Here is a 27,624-nt window from a genome sequence, read left to right on the forward strand (position 1 = left end):
CTCTAAAAGAGCAAATGTCCTTTCTATCATACCATGCCACCACTACTCGCTTCCAATGCAGGGCAAAATGGTGATGAACTGAATGCTGTGAACTCTTGTTTTAATCCTCAGCCTTTATCCTGTTCTTATTTCTGTATGGAAATGGGTGGTAAAACATCTGTTTGTCAGAGCCTACAGGCATCCACATCCTCAAGTTGCTCAGAATCTTGGAAAAGAATAGTAAATGTTTTTCCCTCAGTTAATCACAGATTTGACCTCATACTCCCTCTGCTGGATGTTTTAAATATTTGAAGTTGCTCCTTTGGCTATCGCTAGAGAGCCCAGGACACTCATGCATCAACTACCACCATTTGTTGGGCACCTTCTGTATAGAGTGTTGCATCCTGGGAGGTAGGACATAAATAAAAATATCCAGAGGGGCTGTAGCCAACTCATACCAGTGGGCTGACTGTTAAATTTTCAGTGTGAACACTGACACCTCAGAAATCAGCAAATGCTACAAATCAGTTTAGCAATGTTTATTTGTTTTGTTGATTGTCAAGACTTAAGAAAGTAATGGAAGAAATGTTAATGATGCAGTTTAAACCTAAAAGTGCGTCATGTATCATTTTTTTTCAGAGAGCCAGTTGTTAAACATTTACCAGCCTACCACCTGAAAGTATCTTGCTTCCTTCAAGCTTTTAAACTCAGATGCCACTCCCTCTGTGCTGCCTTACCTGATCCCCACTCCTTTAGCTAAAAATTTCTCCATTTTCAAATTTTCTTAGACCACCTTATCGGAACCTGTCCTTTATCTCCCTTCACTTCCCACCCTGTTTTATTTCATAATGTAATAATATAAGTTAATATTAATATATACATAGTGTTTTCTTTTTAAACCTTTACCTTGTCTTACAATCAATATTGTGTATTGGTTCCAGGGCAGAAGAGTGGTAAGGGGTAGGCAATGGGGGTTAAGTGACCTGCCCAGAGTCACACAACTAGGAAGTATCTGAGGCCAGATTTGAACCCAAGACCTCCCATTACTAAGCCTGGCTCTCAATCCACTGAACTGCCTCATTGCCCCTTATATAGTGTTTTAAGGTTTACAGAGTGCTTTATATCTTATTTGATTTTCACAACAACCCTCCAAGGTAGATGCTCTTATCTCCATTTTACAGATGACAAATCTGAGGCACAGAGCTGTTAAGTGACTTGCCCAGTTTTTAAGTGTCAGGAGCAGATTTTGAACCTATGCCTTCTTGACTCCAAGTTTAGTATTCTATATACTATATATACTTCTTTAGACTTCCTCAAGGAATGTTTTGTTTTTTCATATCTTCAGGTATAACACATGTACTTAGTAGTACACACTTAATAAAAGATAAAGGAATGCTGAATTGAATTATGTCCTATGTTGTATTCTAGTCATTTGAGTGCTTGTCACAGCTCCACTACTAGAGTCATATCATTTTAGGGCAAAGACCATATTGCTGTCATTATTTTTAAACCTTTCTAGTGTCTAGCACACTGTTCCTGCATGTGTGTGCTTAAGTTGTTGAATTAAATTGGCTAGAACTATTTGTGAGAAGCAGAAGCCATGGACTCAGAGTCCAGTCTCAAGTGCTATTCTGGCCCTACCTTGATGCCTGCATTCCTCAGGGTCTCCAAGGTTGGCCGCACATCTGTCTGCAGCTGGTCTTCCACTCCAGTCAGACAAAGCAGTTCCATCTCCATTTCCAGGCTCTCAATCACAGTTGCCACTTTGAGGGAACGGTCATGAACACTGAGCTTTGCTTGGACATAACGTGCCTGAAGGGGAAGCAAAAGACCTGCCCACTGATTTATCTGAAGGTTAGACTCCTAATCCCCTGGGAGAAAGGCACAAGATTCTATAATAAGGTTATCATAGTGTAGCTAACAAGAATCTGGTTGTTTTAACTCATAAAACTGTTCAAGCTCTTTTCTTAATGTCATATCCCAGATTATCTATCAAAAGAGCATCATAACAGCCACAGTGCCAGAGCAGTTTGATTCTGTGTCCAAACAAGGTGGCCAATTACATATTCCGCTTCCTGCATCTTTAAATACAAAGCCAGTTACAAGACGTGATTTCTGCTGGGTAAATTGTACATGTTTATTCTCAAGGTTTCCTTAGGAATTGTCCCTCAAGGGCATAGAGCAGCTAGATGGCTTTGTACAGAAGCTTATGCCTTCTTTCTGCTGCTGTCAAGTCTTGGGGTCCTGGTCATCTGTTTCACATGGTAAAACCTCTTACCTCAAAGTCCTGATACTGTTCTTCCGTCAGAGATTTCTTGGCAACCACAAGAACTCTTAGGCCTTCTCTGGCCATGTTGCCACACTGAAAAGCAGTCAGAGAACAAGACCACAATCAACCTTCAGAAAAGTCTAACACATAGCAAGTGCTTCTTAACTATGTGACTTGAAGTCTGCTTGCATCTACATTTTGAATATACAAACAGTTCTTCTTCCCTGAAGATGGTAACATATTATTTTGTTTATCTAACATAGAAAATAGAGACAGAATGACCTGTTCGATCCAAGAAGAATTTGAGGGTTGTATAGTACAAAAATTTGTCTTAAAATCAAAGGGAATTAGAATCAGAAGGGAATTCTGTGATACAAACCCTACAAGAAGTTCAAATGAATCTCTCCATAATATTCCTGATATTCAATCAATACACTTTTATTTCAAAATATTTAGTGACAAAGAATTCATCACTTTTTTTGAGTCATTACCTTCTTTCTTGGAATTGATCAATTCCAAGGCAGAAGAGTGCTAAGGACTAGGCAATGGGGGGTTATGTAACTTGTCCAGGGTCACAAGGCTAGGAAGTATCTGAGTCCAGACTTGAACCCATGATCTTCTGTCTCCAGTCCTGAGCCCACTGAGCCACCTAGCTGCCCTCCAATTCATTACTTTTCAAGGCAACTCCTTTTTTCCCCCCTTAGATAGTTTGGATTGTTAAGAAGCCTTTTATATTGAATCAAAATCTGATTCTCTATAGCTTCTACCCATTGATCTTAGTCTTGCCTTCTGGAGCCACAGAGAACAACCCCTTCTCACATAATAACCCTTCATATATCTGAAGGCTAAGATAATTTCATCCCATCTTCCCTAACCCAACCCCCTGCCAAGTCTTTTCTTTTCTTAGTTAAACACCTCCAGTTGCTTTAAATAATCCTTGGACACTTTGGCTTGAGTCCCTACTCTAGTCACCATTCTGATTGCTCTCCTCTTTCAACTTATCAATACCTCTTCAAAACTGTGGTGCTGGGGGCAGGTGGGTGGCTAAGTGGATTGAGAGCCAGGCCCAGAGATGGGAGGTCCTGGGTTCAAATCTGGCCTCAGGCACTTCCTAGCTGTGTGCCCCTGAGCAAGTCACTTCACCTCCCTTGCCAGGGCCTTCCCACTCTTCTGCCTTGGAACCAATACTCAGTATTTTTCTAAGACATAAGGTAAGGGATTTTTTTTAATGGTTACTGAAAGAAGAAATGACTGAGTACATGGATGAATAAATATTAAGATCATATTGGGGTTTTTTTGGTAGGAGGGGGGCTAAACTATCATATTATTGACTCATACTGAATTTGTAGATCTTTTTCTCATGAACTGCTGTCTGACCATGTCTCTTCTAACTTCAACTTGTCCAACTCATTTACTTTAACCTAAATTTAAGATTCTGGATTACACATATACTAGTTTTCTATATTTCCTAATAGTAGTGATTTAGGCATCTGAATGAGCATTTTCTTACTTAAAATCCACAAAGGTCATCACTGGCTATTATTGAATAAGCCCACACACTTGGAATAAAGTCCAGTCCAAATGACTAAATGTTACATAAATATGCAGTTTGACATTAGGAGAGAGACTTGCAAACCTGAAAAATGTGCCCTCCCCAAACCCATACCAAACCATGGTTTTCTTAGAAACAACACCTCAAAAACTGGGGAAAAGTTTAAAATTTCAAACAGGATCCTAGAAATTAAAGCAGCTATGGACAAAGAGAATGATTAAATGAGCCAAATTGACATTGAAACTGATCCTCTGGGGCTCACTCTCCTGCTCCCAAATGACCATTTTTTTTACTTCAGAAACCCAGCTCTTTACAGCCTTATGTTTCCTGCTGTTAGGCTGCTTTCATAAACCAGAATGCAACAGGGGACTGTTTCTCTTAAGAAGGCTATTAGCAGCTTCTGCTTTGTGCTTTATTCTAGAAAGAACAAACTCAGGCCAATTCTTACCTCTTCTTCTAGCCAGTCATTATACTGTACAATACCAGACATGACAACATCTGCTCCCTTCATGTAGAATGTGATTTCTCCTGTTGACTCATCCTGGGGGTGGGAAATGAATAAAGAACTGAAAGATCATCCTCATTTTCCCCTAAATATATTTTCAAAAGAACTGAAACTACAAACGACCCAAAGAACAATAGTAATAATGATTTTTAAAAGCCCAGCAGATGTATGTAGGCTAAATGTATGTAAACAATGACTTACCTGCAAGAATTCGTTTGAAATACATCCAAGAAATATCTGACTAGTCTATGGAGTTGCCTGGTTATATAACCAAAATGAAAAGCAACAAATGGACAGCCTAAGTGGAAATACTGGTGTCTTCAATATATACAAAGAATCAGAGGAAAGATTCTGGGACCATTTGTGAGGCTCTGTTTTTCGTCATTCTATTATTCACAAATAGGCTCGGCTACATTTTTTTTTTTAACCCTTAGCTTCTATCTTAGAATTGATCCGCCAGTTCCAAAGCAGAAGAGCAAAAAGGGCTAGAGAATTGTAGTTAAGTAACTTGCCCAGGGTCACACAGCCTAGTCAATGTCTGAGGCCAAATTTGGACCCAAGACCTGTCTCCAGGCCTGAGCCCCCTGGGCCACCTCAAGATGCTACATTCTTAAGCATTCTAAACATCTAGGAGTGTCTCAATTTCTCCACTATAAAAGAGGGTAATAATAGTCTATCTCCCAGGGTTGAGGATCAAAAGAGATATTATTTGAAAAGTGCTTGATACATTAGAAGTATTTAACAAGTGCTAATAATGATTATACCAGTGAAGATGATATATGAATAGATGAAAAAATTCAAAGTAGGGAGTGATGAGAGTAAAAGGGAGAAATACTTGAGGAGGAAGAGAAAACTAACAACTTGGCGAGACATGGAAGGTTTCACTGAAGAAGTAAAATCTCAGTTAAGCTTTGAAGAATGTTAAGGATTCTAAGAGGAAGAAATTATCAAAATGATGTACATTCTTGGTATGGAGGGTGTTCTGTAAGGAACAAATGTCAAGGTCAAGAAAATAGCTAGTTTTCCTGTTCAGATTGAATGAGGACTCCAAAAGCAGGAAGCACAAGATAAGCCTGGAAAGGTAAATTAGAGCCACACTAGAGAAAGCCTTATGTACTAGGCTCCAGAAGTTACATAATTTATCCCAGAGAAAATGATAGTTTCTTAAGGTTTATTTTTCAGTTTAGAGTGGGGTTTTTAGTTATTGCTTATTTGGATTTTTTTTTTTTTTGTGGGAGTAAGGAGACGTCATCAGACCTATGCCTTGAAAAGTTTATTTTGGCAGCTGTGTGAAGGGTGAAATGGAAAGAGTGGAGGAAGGGAGGTCAATCAGAAGGCTAATACAACAGTACATAGAAGAAGTAATAAGGGTCTAAACTAGAGTAGCAATAATGTAAAGTAAGAGAAAGAAAGGAAAACCAAAGAATGTTGAGATTGAATCTAAAATAGTTGGCCCCTGAATGGTTAAGAAAGGTAAGGAATGAGGTCAATAAAGAGCCTAAGATTACAAACCTACTGGAGACTGGTTATTTTGTCAACACAAACAAGACCATTTATAGGACAAGTGGGTTTAGGGAAGAAAAATGATGAGTATTATTTTGGACATGCTGAGTTTGAAGTATCAGCAGGATATTCAAATGAAGAAATCTAGCAAGTGACTGAGATACAAGTATAAAATTCAAAAGAAAGATTAAGGATAGATTTTATATTATAAAGTGCAGAGAGAAAAGACAAAATTATAAAGTCTTGGGGTACATTCACACTTAAAGAGTGGGAAACTAACATATGATTTTGAAAAAGACAATGAGAAGTGGTCAGATAGGTGTGAAGAAAATCAGGGCTGGTACCTGAGGAGTCAAAAGAGGGACTATCTCAATGGGGTGAGCAACACCATATAGAGAGAGAAATATTAAAGAGAATAAAAAACTGAAAAAAATCATTAGAGTTACTATTAAGAGAAGAATGATAACCCTGAGGAAGGCAATTCATTTTACTAGTGGGATCTGAAGTCAAACTGGAGGGGCATCAAAATGGAAGCAGTGAGTACAGATGACACTGTCTTGGACCCTGGTAATAAAACTTAAGTGAGATTACAAAATAAAAGGATCACGCAAAAGTTGTTGTTTTATGAGATTTGAGATTATAAGAAATAAGGAAGTATCTTGCACTTAGGGGAAAACTGAAGACGAATGAAAGTATACAATCAATGAAGCAAACTTCTGAAGGAGGTGGGTGGGGATGAGATTAAAGGTACAAATAAGAGGTTAGTCTTGTCTAGAATTATGATTACTTCATCCTCTAAGATTAGAGTTTAACAAAAGAAAATAGATGAAGGCACAGAGAAGTAAGAGATCAGCAAATTCAAGAAGGATGACTTTGATTTTCTTAGTACAGTAGGAGGCCAGTTGATCTACTAAGATGGAAAGGGTTGGAAATGAAGAAAGTTTTAAACAGCTTCTTTAGGGAAATTAAATGCGTGGACAATCAGGGATGATGCTGTTAAATTACAGCACTGAATATGCCATCAAATTTGCAAACTCAACATTGGCCACAGGACTGGAAAAGACCCGTTTACATCCTGAAGAAGGGTAATGTCAAAGAATGTTCAAATTATCAAACAATTGTGCTGCTCATTTTACATGCTGAAAAGGTTATGCTTAGGATTCTACAAGCTAAGTTTCAGCAACACGTGAAACAAGAATTACCAGAAGAACAGGCTAGTTTTCAAAGAGGCAGAGGAACTAGAAATCAAATTGCTAACATTCACTGGATTATGGAGAAAGCAAGGGGGTTCCAGTAAAACATCAACTTCTGCTTCATTGACTACCCTTTAAAGCCTTTGACTGTGTGGATCACAACAAAATTTGACAAGTTCTCTTAGAGATGAGAGTACCAGGTCATCTTACTTGTCTCCTGAGGAACCTGTATGCAGGCCAAGAAGTAACAGTTAGAACTGAACATGGAACAACTGATTGGTTTAAGACCAGAAAAGGAATATGACAAGGTTGTATATTGTCTTCTTACTTAATTTACATGCAGAATACAGCATGCAAAATGGATGAATTTTGATGATGAATGGATGAATCAAAAACCAGAATTAAGGTACTTAACCACTCAAGAAAGAAAAGAAAATAATCTGAAGGCCAGTAGATGGTAGTAACAAAGTTATAAACAGGAAAATATAAATAAATGGAGTAAGCCTCAGAGGTGTTTGATAAGAGTGAGTACCAAGATTACCTATAAATTACCAAAGGATACAAACAGAAAGTTTTCAAAGGAAGAAATCCAAGCTATCAATAAGCATATGAAAAAATACCCCAAAGCACCAATAATTAAAGAAATCCAAATTAAAGCATCTCTGAGGTTCTGTCTTATGCTTATCAAAATGACAACAATGTCAATAATGGAAAATGACAATTATTGTCAGGATTGCAGGAAAATAGGCACACTAAGAGCTAAGAATTGTTAGATATAGCCATTCTGGAAAGCAATTTGGAAAGTAACTGTGGCATTTTTTTTTTAATACAAAGAACAGAAAAGAAGGTAGGCTAGTAGAATACATAAGTGAACAAAACAACTTTGAAATCGTGTGTGTGTGTGTGTGTGTGTGTGTGTGTGTGTGTGTATTCAGTTCTATCCAATTCTTCAGGATCCTGTAGGCCATTGCCCACAGGATTTTCTTGGCAAAGATACTGGAATACTTTGCCATTACTTCTCCAGTGGATTAAGACAAACATAGGTTAAGTTACTTGCCTAGGATCACACAGTTCTATTACATGTCTGAAGCAGGATTTGAATTCAATCTTCCTGACTTCAATTCCAGCATTCTATCCACTAAGCCTCTAGCTGATCCCTTGAAAGCAATTGGCTGAACTTAAACATATAATTAAAAGAAAAGCAAGATATATATATATACACATATGTATGTATATATATATATGTAAAGAGAGAGAGAGAGATCTGCAGTTTCAGGTACAAACCTCTTATTCTGTTCTACTATGCATACAGAAATATCCATTTTATTTGATGTTTGAGTACAGAATAAAAATTATTAATTTGTTATTTAAATTTATTAATTTAAAAAGAGTGACAGGGGTATAGTCAAGAAGTGGCAGCAGGGAACGAAAAATATGTAACAATTCCTCCACAATGATACAAAATAAGATTTCACCAACATAAACACCATGAGCAAAAATGTTTCTATTACTGACAAGCCCTGTATGCAAAAACAATCTTTCATTTAAATACAGAGCAGCCTAAATCAAAAAGGTAACAATTTTCTTTTTAAATTTATTTTCAGGTGGCCTTCTAAACTTAAAAACCTTAACAGGATTATATAAATAGCCAGAAGATATATCTCAATCAAAAGGAGCAAAAAGTGGCCTTGAGAGTCAATTCATATAGTTTATCTTCATTGTATTGCTCCAGAATTTATTGTCCCAGAGCTCTATGGTTCAAGCAAAAGATAGCTGTCCCTATATAAAGCATTTGACTGTTTTCTTCTCAAAAAATGGTGTTTAGCAACAATTTTGTAGGAAAATGAATAAACCTTCCACTTCCTCTGCAGTAGAACTGGCTTAAGATAGTTTAGAAATTCTGTCCAATATAAATACTATATCAACTGTCTTGCAGCATTAGTCATTTCCTCCTCACCAAGTTCATTAGAAGGTTACTTCGTTCTCAGATTATGACAAGATCACACTATGAATTTACAGCAGGATTTGCCAATGCTATTGTTTCAGAATTTCATCTTTTTCCACCCTGGTTTGCTTTTGGCCAGTATTCAAAGGCTTCTTTTCTTCTAGCTATGACAATGGTATGATCTATGCAAGAGATCAGACTTCATCATTCCACATGTTGGGGAGGGAGAAGGGGGCTGAGGGATGGGAAAGGAGGGGGCTCACTGGAACATCTTGTGCACAACAAAACAAATGCCTTACCCCAACCCTTTTCCAAAAAGGTAGCTAGAATGGCCTTTGTTCCTAACCAACTTCCTAGGACTGCGGTCATGACAAAAAGAAAAAGACTGGTTTGTGGCCAGCAAGAAGATCCTTCTGTAAGCTGTTTGATGTAACTGATAGTATGGGGTGAAAGAATTCAATACCTAGGAAGAAACACTCAACCAGATTCTGATCTGAAGCATAACTAAATCTACCTTCTTCACAGTAGGAAGTTTTCTTAATTATTTTAATATATAAAAATATATATTGTTTGAATTTGCAGGAAGTCAGATATTAGTTCACCGTGATGGAAGTAAGTCAGAAAACTAAGACACATTGAAAAGTGTTTCTCTCTGTGTATCTGTCTGTTCATTTGTGTCTGCCTGGGTCCCTGTATATGTCTCTGTCTTATCCCCAAGTGGATCTATCTTTACATCTCTCTCCTTGTATATGTCAATCCTATCTTGCTTTTGTTTATTTGCATAAAGCATGGCATATAATAAGCTTCCCCCACCCTAAACCCCTTACCTTCCATATTAGAATCAATATTAGATATCGATTCTAAGGCAGAAGAGTAATAAAGGTTAGACCATTGGAGTGAAGTGACTTGCCCAAGGTTACACAACTAGGAAGTCTCTGGGGCTAGATTTGAACTCAGAACCTCTTATCTACCAGTCTGAATTCTTTGTCTATCCACATGGTTTTCTGTGTGTGTGTGTGTGTGTGTGTGTGTGTGTGTGTGTGTGTGTGTGACAGAGAGAGAGAGAGAGAGAGAGAGAGAGAGAGAGAGAGAGAGAGAGAGAGAGAGAGAGAGCACGCGCGAGAGTGCACATGTGTACATACATCTGGGTATCTCTGTCTCAGGCAAAAAAAGTTTGTCATAATTTTCTACATCATATATAGTATTGAGTCCAAGACAGAAGATAAGGGTTAAAAAAAAAAAGAACACTTCCTTCCTTCTTATAATTCCATTTCTTTCATAGCTCAGCTCAAAGCACCATCTTTTACAGGAAGCTTTTCCTGACTCCACCTATTAGTGTCTTGTTTTTTTAATTTTTAATTAAAAGGTAAGATTCTTGAAGGCAGGAACCATTTATTTCTCATTTGTTTTTGTATCTTCGAGGCCCAGCACAATGACTGGAACACAGTTGCTTGATAAATCTTCATTAATTAGAAATTGAGGCAACTGGCTATCCCCTTTGTTTAACAACGTAGTATTGTCTTAAGAGGGGAAAAGCACTGAATAGAGAATCAGAAAATCTAGAATTCAGCTCCAACTAGCCATGAAACTACAGGCAAGACCCAACAGAAACAACCATAACGAATTGTCCCTCATAAAGTGCTATAAAAAATGTGAGCTGTCATCATTATTATTCCCAAATAATAGTTGATTTGAGGAAATATTTGATTATGACAGAAAAAAAGAGAAAAAAATGAAAAAAAAATCTTAGGTGAAAATTCTTCCTTGTCCCAGGTCTCCATAAAAATGTATGATCTCTCGCTCTCTTTTTTTTAAACCCTTATTTCAATACTATGTATTGGTTCCAAAGTAGAAGAGCAGTAAGGGCTAGGCAAGGAGGGTTAAGTGACTTGCCCAGGGTCACCCAACTAGTTAGTGTCTGAGGCCAGATTTGAACATAGGACCTCCCATCTCTAGGCCTGGCTCTCAATCCACTGAGATACCCAGCTGCCCCCTAGTCTCTTCTTAAGAAGCCTTTCTTGAGTGAGGTGAAGAGGAAAAAAGATACTGGTGATAGAAAAGCTATAGAGGTATCTAAGTGGTGCCCCAAACTCTGCTGCCCTCCATTCTCACATCTCCAACTGCCTCTTCAGATATGTCATTTTAGCTGTCCCACAGACATCTTAAACATGTCCAAAACAAATTCATTATCATTTCCCCTAAAACCTCCCCCCATTTTCCTTCCCTATTAAGGTAGAGGGAAGTATCATCCTCCCAGTTGCCCAGGCTCACTCACAACTTAGGAGTCATTCTGAATTCCTTACTCTCTCTCTTACCCACTCACATCCAAGCTATAGCCAAGGCCTATCAATTTCACTTTTGCAATATCACCTAAATATGCCCTCTTCTCTCTTCTGGCACTGCCACCCCTCTAGGACAAGCTCCAATCACCTCACATTTGGCCGTAGCCTGTTAGTGGGTCTGTCCGCTTCAAGTCTCTCCCCATTCCAATTTATCCTCCAATCAGCCACTAAAGTAGTTTTCCTACAATCAGGTTTGATCACGCCACTTTCCTACTTGGTAAATTCCTGTATAACTCCCTACAAAATGATCTGTTTGGTATTTGAGGTCAGCCTTCTTTTACCTTACCCCCAGAAAAGTACTCTTCGATCCAATGGCCCTGGACAAATCACTTAACCATTTTTGGCTGCCATTTCTTCATTTGTAAAATGAGGACAATAATAGTTCCTACTTCCCAGGGTTGTTGGAAGATCAGACGAGATAATATTTATAACTATAAAGTGTGTGGCAGGGAGCAACTGTGTAGCTCAGTGGATTGAGAGTCAGGCCTAGAGACAGAAGGTCCTAGGTTCAAATCCAGCCTCAGCCACTTCCCAGCTGTGTGACCCTGGGCAAGTCACTTGACCCCCATTGCCCACCCTTACCACTCTTCCACCTAAAAGCCAATACACAGAAGTTAAGGGTTTCAAAAAAACAAACAAACAAATAAATAAATGAAGTGTGTGGCAAACCTTAAAGCACTGCATGAATGTGCAATATACTTTCATTATGTTTCATTTCCAGAACTTTTATTTACTAACTCAATTGATTTTGGACAAATGACTTCATTTTACTGAGCCTCATTTTCTTCAACTATAAAACAGGGGAAATAATACTTGAACATCCCAGGCAGGAGAGTCTTTGGGAAGAAAACATTTTGTAAACTGTAAAGCAACACAGAAATGGAACTCGTTATCATCACGATTCGTTGTGGAGAGTTTCATTCCCAAGAAATGCTCGATCTTTCGCCATTGGGATTTAGATAGTGCCTGCATGTTTTCCATCCTAATTCAATGAGTTAACCAGAAGCTGTATCAGATATCTGTGGTCTGTCTGCTTTAGAAAAGTATATTTTCTTATCAGTGAAGGTCAGAAAGGTCGTGGCTTCAACATATGGAAAGATTTTACACTTTCAGAAAAAATGCATATCAAAGAGGGAGAGGGTGACAGAAAACACTAAATCAAGAATGCTGCTGCCGCTTGACATGTGCACTGTACCTGCTTTGTTTTTTTAACCGTTGTAGCCATAAATAAAGAACAATTTGCATAAGGTTACTTACCCTTACTATGATCCCCATGCGCTTGCTTTCATAGGTGAATGGGAAGATTTGAAGAATGGTGAAGTTCAAAATCTGGCCACCAGGGGTCCTCAGCTGCATAGAAGATTGATCTCTGCCCACCAGGGTTAAACCTACACTTTCAGTCCACTGGACCAGGGCCACCTAAATATAACCAAAGGTCAAAGGTCAGGTAGACTGCTGAGTTTCCAGGTTCACGGGTCATGCAAATGAACAGCAGTCAGGGAGGAGCTGTGGGCGGGCTGAAGAAAAAGTTGGTCACTTATGTCCATGTAAAAGCATTCGGTTTTCCTGACATGGGGGTGGGGGTGGGGGGGAAGGTGGCATGAACAAATGAGTCTTTAACATCACTTCCTGAGGCCGAGCCTGCTCATTGACAATATTAATTACTTTGGGACTGTGGAGGGCTTAGGAAGTTAATGCTGTTATAATGAACTATATTCAGTACAGTACAAACTATGGCCAGATAGACAAGGAAACTAACTAGATGAGAGACAGAGACAGACAGATTCAGAGACAGAGAGGAAAGCAGAGGGGGAAAGAGACAGAGACAGAAAGTGAGACAGAGACAGGAAGAAACAGAGAAGAAAGAGGAGAGGAGAGAGAGGAGGTGGGGAGGAGGAGAGAGAGAAAGAGAGAGATTCAGAGACAGAGACAGAAAGGAAAGAGGAGAGGGAGAGACAGAGAGGGGGGAACAGACAGACAGAGACAGAGAGGAAAGAAGAGAGGAGGGGGAGAGACAGACAGAGACAGAGAGAACAAAAGAAGTTCACAGCATTAGACTAAGTTATACGGCCACTAATCAATTTTAACCTTAATCACTAGAACACAGAGCCTGAGTTGAAAGGAATCATGGAGCTGGAAGAGACATTTAATGTCATTTAGTCCAATCCCCTAATTTTGCAGATGAGGAAACAAGTCCACAGAGGTAAAGTGACTTATTCAAAGTTTATAAAAGTAATGAGTTGTAGAGATCAGTATTTGAACTCAGTTCCTCTCATCTCAAATCTAGTATTCTTTTTTTTTCTGACAATTTCAATTTTGTATATGTTTATATGTATAAATAGTGTTTCCAATAAAAGAATGTAAGTTTCTAGAGGATAGACACTATTTCTCCACTGTACCACATTGCCAGAGAAGGAAGCCAAGACCTAAAGAAGTTTTTACTTGCCTAAGATCACATAAATATTATGCAAAGCCAGCATTTGAACATAGGTCTTCTAGCTTCAAATCCAGTGCCCTTTCCATTAGATCAGTGGTTCCCACTTTTTTTGGCCTACTGCCCCCTTTCCAGAAAAAATATTATTTAGCCCCCTGGAAATTAATTTTTTTTTAATTTTAATAACAATTAATAGGAAAGATAAATGCACCTGTGGCCATCACCACTTCCCTGGATCACTGCAGCACCCACCAGGGGGTAGTAGAGCCCACTTTGGGAATCACTGCATTAAATCATTATACTACACTGTCTCATTGATTCTACATATCTTCCAGCATGGGATCCTATTCATGGTATGTGATACTTTTTGAATGCCTGTCTTCATTTAGTCTATTTCTACATACATCTTGGACAGACAATGCAGATGGACAATAAGCTAGACTCAAAATTAAGAGGAAAAAGAAGCTCAACTGCATTTAGGAAATCACATGGCACTTTCAATACTCTCCAGGATCTTCCTGAACACAAAAACCCAATTTTTTAACCTGAATAGCCTCCAGCCAATACAGCATGAATATAAATCACTGGATACCACAATGTCTGAAAACCAGTCAAAATTTTAGAGAACCTGAAGAGTAACAGAGAGATGGAATGTGGGTAGCTGCAGCATATTGTCCACAATTGCAAGGATGTCAAAAAGTATACCATCCAGGAAATATATGAGCAGAAATAAAAGAAGGCCAGTAAGGTGGCAAAAGCAAGAGATAACAGATAGACAGCCCAAGTATACTTTACTGGTTCTTATGAAATATTTAAAAATATCAAGAAGGCCTCTGCTTGTGGAGGAGATCTGAAGTGCATGGATAAGAATCTATCCTACAGGATAAGAGGCATGGATGAGCTGTGGTTTGTACCACTGAAAACAATCCCTACATTATGACATCAGATCTTCATTGAAGAAGTATTAAAGAAGAAAGGATAAACTTGGATAAGTTTCAATTGACACTCAAATGTATCTGTAAATCTCATCAATTCAGGAGTTTCCTACAGAGATGCAGGCTACAACCCATTCATGCCAATCTATCCTATGTTTCTCTCATCAATGTCTGCCCAAAATTCCCAATAGGGGCTTATTCAATGGGCAAGGAGTCTTTCCTTACTTTCTCTCAACATCCTGAGTGTACCAGTTTGGAATGTTCTGATCATCTAGCCCCCATTCCTAGATCTTACTAAATGAACCAACCCATATTGTCTTTCTTTAATACAACTCTTTCAATACATTCTTTAGTCTCATTTTTTGGAGTTGCTCCTTGGTTAACACTGCTGACCTGTTCAAACCTACTATGTGCTTTTTTCCTTCCAGTGTCCTCCATGTGATGTGTAGTTCTCAGAGGCTGCAACATTTCACGTCTTGATGCTATATAGCAACACTGGTAAAATGTTTACATTGAAATGATGGATCTTTGCTGTTTTAGGAAACTTGGGATCAATCATGTATTATCCAATTACCCAAAAGCAAATTAGCTTGTTCACCTTCTTTTTCAACTTACTTTTTCAACTCTGGGTCTAGCTCATTGTTTACTTTTATTTTGTGCCCCAAGTATACATCCTGTTGGAAAAACCTTTGAAGGGATCCATTCAGTTGCAAGTTAAAATCTGAGCAACAGACATTCTTCCTCGTTTTCATTCATTTTATTCAAACATTTCCTTGATAATTGCTAAAATGTATAAAGTGCTATTCCTCATTCACTTAATTTCATTTACTCAAGATTTTCTTTAAAAAAAAAATCTAGAATTTATATAGTATTTTAAGGTTTGCAAAGCCTATCTGCCTATCTTACCTATGAATATAGGTACTTACCTATGAAGTAGGTACTATTCTTATGCCCATTTTACAGATAAAGAAGTGTGATTTTCCCAGTCACACACCTTTTAAGTGTCTGAGCAAGAATTCAAGCTCAGGTCTCTCTCTCTAAGTCCAACATTCTATTGTGTCACCTAACTGCCAATATTTCATGTTCTCAGATTCAGAATTGTTCTTCAACCATTCTTTACCCACTATGCCTTCAATTTGGCCATTTTCCATTGGAATCATTCAGAAATACCTTCCCTTCTCCCCATATGGTACTTTCTTCCACCTCTGGACCAGAAAACTATAATTAAATCAATACTACAACCCTTTCCATACCATCCCCACGACCCAGAACAAAACATCTTTCCCAAACCATATTCTTTTATATTCTAGTGAGGGAGATAATATATACATAAGCATCTAGAGCAGCTAGATGACACCGTGGCTAGAATATACAGGGATCAACTGGGGGTAAGATACTAGCAACTTGGAAGTATTAGCAAAGGCTTTATATAGAAACTATTATTTGAACAACTTTGTAGGAAACAAGGGATTTTAAGAGGAAGAAGAGAGAGAGAGATTTGCTGGTAAAGTCACCAAATGAGAGAGAAGAAAGAGGACAGAAGAGGAACCAGGAAAGAAATTTTAGGTACATCCACAGATAGAGGAAAAGAATATCAGTGATCAAATGGCAAAGGAGACTGAGATAGAACAATTAGACAAGTAGAAAGGGGGGAGGGGAAGAGAGTCAGAGACAGAACAGTGTTAAAAATGCAGAGTAGAGAGGATGCAGGAGTAATGGATGGTTAACAGTGTTAGATGGTATAGAGAGATCAAGAATAATGAGGATTGAGAAAAGACCTTCAGATCTGGCCATTAAAAGATCTATAAATCAGGAGATTCAATCAGTCACCAAAATCACATCTTCCTGTGGAGGGACTGTACTCTGAACTCCAAGCTATTTGGTTTTAAAGGCAAATTCTCTCTAGCACAATACATTTCACTTAGTGGAGTCCCCATTAAGTAAACTAGCTCTCTTTGCTTCCCCTCATTACTCTGTGGTCACTGAAACTTTAGCAAGTTTTTTCAAACCTTATCCAAACAGGATATGAGCCCTGTAGGTAGCCTTACATTTTCACCTTCTGCTCAAATATGCTACTTTTGTATATTAACTTCAATTTAAAGATATCCTCTAAGAAAACACAAAAGAAAAAAAAATCACACCAGATTAACACCACTGTGAATAAGAAGTTCTAAACATATTATTTTTAATTCTTGAAATCACGGCAGAAAAAAATTTGAATGTTAAAAATTAAGCTAAACCATTCCAAATAAATAAATTTCCCTAATAACTTGATTTATTTAATCTATGTGATCTTGGGCAAGTTATTTTCCATTTCTTGTACCTTTCTTATCTGCAAAATAAAGGAAGTTGACTAGATAATTTCTAAAGTCCCTTCAATTCTAACATTCTATATACAAGTCTATATCAGGGGTTCTTTATTCATTCTTTTTTATGTCATGGCCCCCTTTGCCAATCTGGTGATGTCTCTGGGTTTTTTCTCAGAATAATGTTTTAAATACATAATTACATTAAATACATAAAATAAAGTATTAGTATTTCTAAAAATCAATTATATTAAAATAAAAATGTATTTTTTTCATATTCAAGTTGATAGTCAGAGGTCAAGAATCACTGGCCTTTAGGGTTATTCTAGTTCCATGGAATTCAGAAGAATATTTTCATCTTTTAGCACCTGAAGCTAAAGCTCCTTGAGGGCAGAGACCATACCATTTGGCATCTTTATGTCTCTATAGTGTATAGATAGAATTCACTCCCCAAGGCTCCTCCGACCCAGCATCCCATTTAATTCTATCTACACAATAGCATGCACAGTTCTTTGTATGTAAGGGGTTCACAATAAATATTTGTTCAATTGAATTGAAAAACTTTAATAATTCTTCTAATGATTGCCCTATATTTGGCTAAAAACTAATAAACTTCACAATTACAAAATAGAGCAGTTCATGAAACAAATTTGGAGATTCTGGTGACTGCAAGCTCAATATAAATCAAAAGTACAATATGGGGACAGCTTGGTGACTTAACAGATAGAGAGTTAGGCCTGGAGATGGGGTTCCTGGGTTCTTATCTGGCCTCAGACACTTCCAAGCTATGTGGCCTTGGGTAAGTCACTTAACCCCCATTGCTTAGCCCTTACCACTCTTTTGCTTTAGAATTGGTTTAGAATCCTAAGACAAAAGATAAAGGTTTGTCATTTTTTGTTTTTAATTTTTAAAGGAAAAGCCTAGGTTACATAATAGGTTACAATCCTCTTATACCCTGCCCTGGTCAGACAACATTTTAGAAAGGACATTTGTTAACTTGGAAAGAATTCTGAGGATGATGATCAAGGGCAAAGAACTTCTAGAATACACTGTATGATGAGGAACTGAATGTGTTAAACCTAGAGAAAAAGGAGCATATGATAGCTGTCTTCAAAGATTTGAAGGACTGTGGCATAGAAAAGGGTTTTCAGACTTGGTCTGCTTGGTACCAGAGGATAAAATTAGTAGCAATGACTAGAAGTTATAAAGAGGAAGATTTTGTTTTGACATAAAAAAAAAAACCTCAAATAATCACAGCTGTTCAAAATAGAATGGATCAGCTCAAGAAGTAAAATCATCTAAATAAGCACTTATTAAGCACCTACTATGTACCAAATGCTGTGCTAAGTTCAAAGGATAAAAAGAAAGGCAAAAGGTAGTCATTAACCTCAAAAAATTAACGATCTAATGAGGAAGACAACATACCAAAAAAGCTAACTGTATACAAACAAGATAAATTGGATGTAATAGAAGAAAGGCACTAGCATTAAGGGGGGAGGAGGGTAAGGAAAACCTACTTTATTTTATTTTTTAAAAAACCCTTACCCTACCATCTTAGAATCAATACTATATATTAATTCCAAGGCAGTAGAGTGATAAGGGGCAATAGGGGTTAAGTGACTTGCTCAGAGTCATTCAGCTAGGAAGTGTCTAAAGCCACATTTGAATCCAGGATCTCCTGACTCTAGGCCTGTTTCTCAACCCACTGAGCCACCTAGATGGCCCTGAAAGGCTACTTCCAGAAGTTAGAATTTTAGAAAAGACCCAAAAGAAGGAGGCAGAGATGAGAGGGGAGAGCATCCCAGGCATGGGGTACAATCAATGAAAATGTCCGGAGCTGGGAGATGGAGTGTCTTATTCAAAGAACAGCAAGGAAGTCAATGGATGGTAGGACATATAGAGAAGTAAGGTATCATAAGTTTTGAAAAAGTAGGAGAGATAAGACAGGTTATAAAGGGATTTAAAAACCACAGAGGATTTGATATTTGATCCTGAAGGTAACAGGCATCCACTTAAGTTTATTACATAGAAGATGAGCTAGGCCTAACACTCATTTCCCTGATATAGCTTCTCCCATCCCCATCACATAAGACAAGGTCTCTCCTCTTTTTCTCCTTGTACAGGGATTAGTTTTCCCTTAAAGGAGACAAGCTGTCTCTAGGACCTGACTGGTCCAAGCCTCCCCACTGAAGTTTCCTAACTACCTAAAGCCATAAAAAGCCACAACCACATGGAGTCTGAAACTCTTCTTAGAAGATGGATCTCTTAAGACCACATGAGTTATCATGTCCTTCCTTCCCCCAGACAATTAGTCTAGGTCAGAAATGCTAAGTACCACTGTATCCTTGCTGCATTAGGTTAAAGTTCTTTTTGTAACTGTTCAGTGACTAGGGAGTATCTCACTCCATTCCAACAGTAAATTGGAAGTAACAGAGAACTAGCGTTAGAGCCACCTCCAAAACCTGGTGTAATTATCTAGGACAGGTTGGGATGAGATGAGATGGCTTTGTAGGTCATTTCATGGTTGAGCTGGGGAAGAGCCCCTCACATAAAGGATGGACAATTTAATGGCAGGACACTTCCAGGGTTCCAGATTACAAAGATCCTTGTCATTATGCATAGGGAGCTCTCTCTAGGAGTCTGGGAGCAAGAGAGGGACTAGTTCAAGGAATGCTAATTCTAGATTTACTCTAGAGAATAAAGGAAGTAAGAAGCAAGTCCAATATTCCCTAGCTATTGTTGATTAGTTAGTGTAAATTGGACTTCCAGTATGAAAAGATTGAAAAGTAAAGTGGGTCAGCACATTCATCAAGAAGAAATAGAGCTCACAGCTTTCAGAGACCATGAAATTATAGACAGGGAGCAGCTAATGAAGCTGGTGGATGTATGAGTGAATCTCTACTGATGGAGGCAGAAACTGAAAGGACCCAACCAGGAATCTGCTCTATGGTTTCTGACCCAGAATGTATTGTGTTCTGCTGAGATGGGGGCCATCAGACAGGGGTAGAGACTTGGAAATTCCCACAAACAGTAATGAAGCTCTAGGTTTATCCTACCACTGTTTTCATATTTTAGCCATGGGTGCCACACAATCAATTTAATTGGTGAAAATCTGCATTAGAGGCTGGGCCATTATAGCTTGGGAAAATATGAAGGCCCTTTCAACAATCTCTAGGCATATTATTGTGGGTTGGATCAAATGGAAACATTGAACAATCTTACATGGTTAACACAATATAACCCAGAGACCGTAAGAGGGTGAAAGATATTTCTTCTCTGGTGAAGGAAATGAAAAAAGTTGGAATACTTTGTTATACCAGCTCTTAATAGTAAGGAAGGCAGGTGGCAATCTGGCAACTTACAGTGAACTACATGGAGCAGGAAAAAGTCATCATGCCCATCACTATAACTTTTCCTGATCTTTTTAGTTTTGTTGAGCAGGTAGCTCAGGCCCACAGTGGGTGGTATGGGATTATCAACTTTGCTGATCCTTTTTTCTCTCCTCCTGGGGCTGAGGCTAATCAGAAGCTGTTTGTTTTCACCTGGGAAAAGTTCAATATACCTTCACCATTATTCCCCAGGGACTAGTTGAACTGCAATATTACCACATTATGGTAGGCAGCAACCTAAAAGAGTCTTTCCCCAAAACATTGATGTACACCATTATATTGATGATGCAGTGTTGACCAGGTTACAGTGACAGAAGTCATAGATCAGATGATGAACTATATGCAGGACAAGGGGTGGGAAATAAACCCTAAAAAAATTCAAGGTCCAGCCCATTTAGTCCAGTTTTAGGGAATGTGGTTAGTATGGGAAATCCAGAGGATTTAAACACAATTCAAAAATAAGCTTCTGACAGTTGCTTCCAATGTAAGAAGGAAGCCCAGAAAATCGTGAGTCTTCATATTTTGGAGAACCTGCATTACCTCCCTGAGTGTTCTGATGGCCCCAATTTACTGAGTAATGTACAAGTTCATTTCTTTTAAGTGGTACCCAGAATAGGCTACATCCTAAAAAATATAAAGAAAGTTGATTAGTAGTCACCTCTTGGATCTTTATTTATTTATTTGCTAATAAAAAATTTTTGAAGCCCTTAACCTTCCATCTTAGAATCAATACTATGTATTGGTTCCAAGTCAGAAGAGAGTTAAGGGCTAGGCAATGGGGGTTAAGTGACTTGCCCAGGGTCACAAAGCTGGGAAGTATCTGAGGCCAGATTTAAACTTAGGACCACCCATCTCTAGGCCTCACTCTCAATCCATTGAACTACCCAGCTGCCCACTCCCCCTTAGATCTTTATGACTTTCCAGGGTATATGCTTCTGAAAGTCTCTGTCCAATAAAGACTAGGCTAAATGGGAGTCTATGGCAGATTTCAAAAAGTATCTAGAATTGGCTATTTGGGCTTCTAGAATTCCAAGTTCCCTGCCATCTTTGAAAAACAATCGCTTAACTGTTTCAGGGCCCTAGGAGCTACTGAATGGATAATTAAAGGGTCATATAATAACTCTTTGCCTAGAGTTGCCTATAATAGGCTGAGTTATAAATGCTAGTCCCTCTAATAAGATGGGTAGAGTATAGAAGGCTTCTATTGCTAAATAGAAAAGGTACATTAAAAATCACACCTGCCTGGGTCCTTCTAGTATTCATGCACTTCATAAATATGAAGTAATTATTCCAAAGAGTAAGGCCTTCAATCCAGAACCTGGAACCTTGCTTCTCCTGATAACCCAATAGGTCCTACCTATAAGGACCTGGTTCCTGAGGAATGCCCTTATGCCTTGTTGACTGATGGCTCTATCCACTATGAAAAAAACATATACAGGTAGCCATTAATCCAGAAACCAGAGAATACTCTAGACCCAGGTTAGTGAAGACATGGCAAGTGTGTTCCAGTGTTCTGGAGGGGGCTACTCCAATTTTCACATGCCCCATCCCTCTGTCCAACAGCCCAATGTGAGCACTTCCTCCCTCTGCTGTCTGGGGAATGCAGGGGGCTCACAGGCAGCTTGAAGGTACAGTTTCGGCATAGGATCTCTAAAAGGTTCACCAATGCTGCTCTAGGGAATAAGGGTCCTAGTAAATCCTTCCAGAGGGCTCAGCTCTAGGTTGCATGGCTAGCATGTGAGAGAGCCTTGAAGGATGAGGCAGAAAAGATCTACGATCTATACTAATTCCTGAGTGGTGGCATGGGTCTAACCAAGTGGGTCTGGAGTCTGAAGAGCAGAGAACTGGATAGTAGAAGGTTCTCCCCTTTGGAGACAGGACCAACGAAGGAATTTTGTCCATGTCTCCCATTTTATCCAGTTACTGTGGGGCATGTCAGCATTTATCAGAGATAGTATATGCTTAATGACCACATAAAAACCATTACAGGAATAGCAGAAGTTGAAGAGAGAATCCAGTGCCAATTTAGACATTGGAGTGGAAATGCCACGTTGTGCTCTGTATAGGATCATATGATTCCCCCTAATTAAGAACAAGGCACCTCTTCATGTCCAATTTGTCTTTGCTAGAGAACCTATCTAACCTTAGTGATACTTAACCTATCTCCAACTGGCAAAATAGCATTCTCCCACCTAAGGACAAGATATTTACCCCTGCTAATCAAAAGCTGCATTTTATGCATCTGACTTCCAGATTTTTTTTCTTTTCCTCTTTTTTCCCCTTAGTTTGGTCCATGTCAGAATGACATGTCCAACAAATCCTAAAAGCATTTAATTAGTGGAAGGCCCTACAGAACAGATATCAAACACATGACCTGTGGGCTGCAATATAGTCCACAGAATTCTTGAGTGTGGCTCAATTCAGATCAAAATGTAATTCTCCTCTCTGATTTTAATGGCTGATGTACTAATAAAAAATTCTTATTTAAACTTGTGTGGTTTTCTAAGTTAATATGTGGCCCATGGAGTTCCTTATATATTGTTTAATGGTCCCTATTTCTATTTGAGTTTTTATTTATTTATTTAGGATGTTTTTCCATGGCTACCTGATACATGTTCTTTCCCACCCCTCTTCCATCCCCCTTCCCAGAGCTGATAAACAATTCCACTGGGTTATATATGTATCATTGTTCGAAACCTATTTCCATGTTATTCATATTTGCAATAGAATGATCCTTTAACATCAAAACCCTAATCATATCCCTAAGAACCATGTGATCAATCATATGTTTTTCTTCTGCATTTCTATCCATTTGAGTTTGACACTACTGTTGTGGACGATCCTTAGCCCCTAAGAGGTAGTATGTGATGGGATAATGTTTACATAAATGGTTTTTCAAATCACTACTACTCTAATATAGGTTAGCCTAGATCATGTCTGAGGTTCTTGAACATTTTCTTCCTCGGATCTCTCATAACATTTTGTTTGTACCTCTACTACTTATTTGCATTCTACTTTATACTATAGTTATTTGTGTTCATGTCTTAACTCCTCAATCCAATTAAGTTTCTTAAAGGTGGAGAGCACCATAAGTCATCTTTGAGCCCAACAATATGCACATAGTAGGTACTTACTAGATATAAACGGTATACTGAATTTAACTTCCTCCTCTAGAATCTCACTTTTCAAACTGACTTTCAAACATCTTAAAGCAATGTGTCTGGATTGAAAGAATAGTACTAAAATTACAGCCCATGTTAGGTTAAACAGATACAACAACACAAACCAAACTCTGGAAACTGCAGAGAGGGACAGCCAACTTCATGTTTTGCTCCCATTTTGGATTGGTTTCAATAGTGAAATAGGATAAGTAGAACAAGGTTTCGCCCTACTTAAAAAAAAAAAAAAAGCCTAAATCAAATGAATCTGGATCAAAGATTTCCAAAAAAATGGCTTTTCTTTTTTTCTATGAGCAGCAATAAACTACTGAGGACAGATTTTAATTATTTCTCCCTTGTATATAGTGATATGTGTTTAGGTATTGGGCCAGAATCCATTAAATGTTTCACTCTTTGACAAGAATCCAAAGTTACTTAGTCACTGTAAAAGCATTTGTAATATAAGGCAAGAATTAATTTTTAATGATGAATAATTCACATGTTACTTCCCCAAATTAAACATTTCAGTTAGCTGAGTGTTTTGCACATATTGGTATTCAATAAACATTTGTTGGATTGAATTAAAACTGTAACATACTGTGAACTCTTCTGTTCTAGACTGTAAGCTTGTTCACAGTTTCATAATCAGACATAAGACTTTTAACATTTTAAATAAGAACCATACCATAAAGAGGCAACATGTACATCATACTACAAAGACTAGAGACTTAGATTCAATGACAACTATGTCATTTCCCATTCTTGCAAGTAGCCCAGTGATTTTCAAAGTACAATCTATAATGTATAGGGCTAGCACTTGCTTTCCAGTAATGAAAAGCTATCAATTTTTTCCTTGGTTGTAAACAAATAATTCACTTCTGATATTTATCTGTAACCAGTTCTAATCTAAGTCAACATTTTAGAAACATCAATAGTAAGGTATAGATTTTAAAAAAATACTGATCTTAAAAAAGGCCTGCATTCAAGTGTGTAAGGAAATCACTAGGTCTGTTTCCTAATCTATAAAATGAGAGTGTTGGTCCAGTTATTTATCTCTAAGTTCCTTCTTACCTCTAACAGTGTCTTTTAAACATCCTCCCAGCTCTGACATTTTGGGGTTACAAGGGTCATAGAACTTGGCCTGTGAAGCTTTTCTGATCACAGTAAAAGCAGACTATAAAGGAAAGCACTCACCATCAAACACTGGATCTAACATAATCTAATAGTCCAGTAAGACTATGGATTGCTGCATGAGAGGCCATGGAGAGCAACTGATACCACATATCTCCATATAGTAAAGGCCCTCTTGCTTCTGCATTTAATGAGGAAATCCCTCATTTGCTCCCTTTCTCAAATTACCAAAGTGTTCAAAAGCTCCAATTAAATACACTTAAATAGATTTCATTTTGCAGACACCAAAGTCCATCATCCTTTGCTGTTAGTCCCTAGCATGAAAGTGCCATGCCTTGATTGGCTTGGCACTGAAACAATAACCTTAATCAATTCATCACCTATCACCAACTTCCCCATGCCATATACTTGGCCCCCCACAATCCACCCCCCAAAGTCTTAGAAATTGTGGAATGCTGTCAGGGTTAAAGAGTATTTGCTAAAGGATCTCAGGCACACTTATCTCTGATCAGATTATATCTACTTAATTTCCCCTGTTAGTTACTGTATGGCTGCCAGAGAAGGATCAGTACCCCTGAGGCTGTAATCGATATCTGAATAAAAGATACTTCAAGGGTTCTAAAGCAGAATGTGCACAGGAAACAAATTTAGGAAATCCTGCTTTCTGTTACAGGAAATGAATCTGTGCCAACTGGTAGAAATTACTCTCGCAGCTTTGGAATAAAATGAATACAAGTTTCTGTATGCATTTCATAAACTGACCTTGCCTAGAATATTTTATTGATATTGAATTTCAAAGGGAGGATTTCTAACCCTAGTAAAACTTTCACTTAGTCCAGGAGGAATTCAGAAACAATAAGGCTTTCTCAAGAATTCTACTTAAGCAGAACTCAGTTTCATGCTAAAACAGAAATGGGACTGAATGATCTCTAAGGTTTAACAGTAAAAAATATTGCAACATGAATGCCTTTAAGGTGTTCTCTTTAGTTCATCTTCAGCCAAAAATATTTATTTTGCCAAAGTTACTAAGAATTCTCAATTTAGGTTAAAAAAAGAGAAAATGAAAAGTGCTTCAACTTTTTGAATGATTGATATTAACATACAACTCTGAATTAGGTCCTAAGAGGGAAATGACATTAACAATTACTTACATATGATCTTTTATAGATGAGGGGACTTGGAAACCCTAAATAAATATAATAGAGGCAAAAGAACAAAGCAATAGGACTGCTTACCCCTGGCAATACAACTAAACAAATGTCAGATGCATAACTTGAACTCAGCTCTCCTGACTCTAGGTCTGGTGCTTTTCTAAAGAACCATGTGATATATATAGAAGTATATCAAACTGCTTAGGGGAGGGGGACAGTACACAAAAACATGGGAAAGACTACTAAAAACCTAAGAAAATTCAATCATTATCCAATTTTTCAAACCATATTAGGAAACACTATGAGTGATATGAAAATCAACATCTGGAAATTATCAACACTCAACCAACAAACATTCATTAAGTCTATGCCGAGGAGTATGCTAGGCACTAAAAGTACTAAGAATGAAGCAATCTCTACTCTCTCTTTTTTTAAATAATATTTTGGTTTTTTCCAGAATTACATGTAAAAATAATTTTTAATCCCTATTCCCAAGGAGTTTGTATTCTGGCAAATCAAATATATGTCTGTGTGTATATATATATATGTATATATATATACACACAGACATATATTTCATATATATATACATATATATATAAGCACTATATAGTTCTCTCAGAATTATTCTTCAGTAATAATAATAAAATTGCAATATTTATAAATTTTAGATACATTTATTACAAATGCATATGTGTTTATTATATATTATATGCATTTATATAGCATCTACTGTGTGCCAGGCACTATTATAAACACTTTACTCAATTACTCATTAACTTATTTACTTATTAACTCATTTGCTCATTAACTCATTTTTACAGTTAATCCATTTGATCTTCACACAATCCTGGGAGGTAGATGCTCTAATATCCCCACTTTACAGTTGAGGAAACTGAGGCGAATAAAAGCTTAACTGATTTGCTTAGGGTCACACAGCTAGTAAGTGTCTGAGGCTGGATTTGATTTGTATTTGAACTCAGGTCCTGATTCTAGGCTCAGAGCTCTATACACTGCTCCACCTAGTATTCTCTGTCCCTACCAAGGCCTTTATTCACCAACTCTCAAACTAAAAGAGTCGTCAAGAGAACCAAAAATAGGTATGTTACAAAATAAATCCATTAATTCAAAATATTTCTGATAATTATAGTTGGCTTAGGATTTTGTTGTTGCTATTGTTTTCTTTCAGGAAAGTCACATAGAGACTGCAAGTCAACTAGGGAGAACATGTGAATTTCTGTACATTTCCAAATTTAATATGTGCAACAGCAAAGAAATCTTTAACTTCTGAAAAAGTTGGTCCAAATTCTATTGCCACAAGTTAAAGGCATGTGGTAGTTATGCCACTTCTAGGAATTTGTCACATTGCAAATGTGACATAGAGTTTTTTTAAGCAGTCAACAATGGCATGAAATTTCAGCCTCCAAATTCTTAGTTCAAGTGAAATAAAAGAAAAATTAAAGAGAGAACAAGACAAAAGAAACATATAAGATTTCACATAAGTTTTGTGCCATGTCTCTAATGTGTTCAGTATGGTGGATTTGTGTTTCTCCCCCTACGAAATCATGAGCTCCATGACGGCAGTGAGCATTTGTTAACTCCCTTCTGCCAGTGTCCCTCACATGATTCTCTAGACAAAAATCACTTTTTTTTTTAAACCCTTGTACTTCGGTGTATTGTCTCATAGGTGGAAGATTGGTAAGGGTGGGCAATGGGGGTCAAGTGACTTGCCCAGGGTCACACAGCTGGGAAGTGGCTGAGGCCAGGTTTGAACCTAGGACCTCCTGTCTCTAGGCCTGACTCTCACTCCACTGAGCTACCCAGCTGCCCCC

General features: G+C 37.9%; 1 protein-coding gene across 1 annotated transcript in view; it reads right to left on the bottom strand.

Moving 5' to 3' along the window:
* Nucleotides 1–27,624, bottom strand: part of ATP9A (ATPase phospholipid transporting 9A (putative)) — a 149,563-nt gene that overhangs the window by 20,352 nt on the left and 101,587 nt on the right. Inside the window, exons 15-18 of the mRNA XM_044663832.1 lie at nucleotides 12,546–12,707; nucleotides 4,249–4,341; nucleotides 2,258–2,341; nucleotides 1,621–1,791 (exon numbers count right to left, since the gene is read on the bottom strand). Of these exons, the coding sequence (XP_044519767.1) occupies nucleotides 1,621–1,791; nucleotides 2,258–2,341; nucleotides 4,249–4,341; nucleotides 12,546–12,707 (510 nt within the window). The remainder of the gene's footprint in view (nucleotides 1–1,620; nucleotides 1,792–2,257; nucleotides 2,342–4,248; nucleotides 4,342–12,545; nucleotides 12,708–27,624) is intronic.

The sequence above is a fragment of the Gracilinanus agilis genome, chromosome 2 (genome assembly GCF_016433145.1).
Source record: "Gracilinanus agilis isolate LMUSP501 chromosome 2, AgileGrace, whole genome shotgun sequence".
NCBI lineage: Eukaryota > Metazoa > Chordata > Mammalia > Didelphimorphia > Didelphidae > Gracilinanus > Gracilinanus agilis.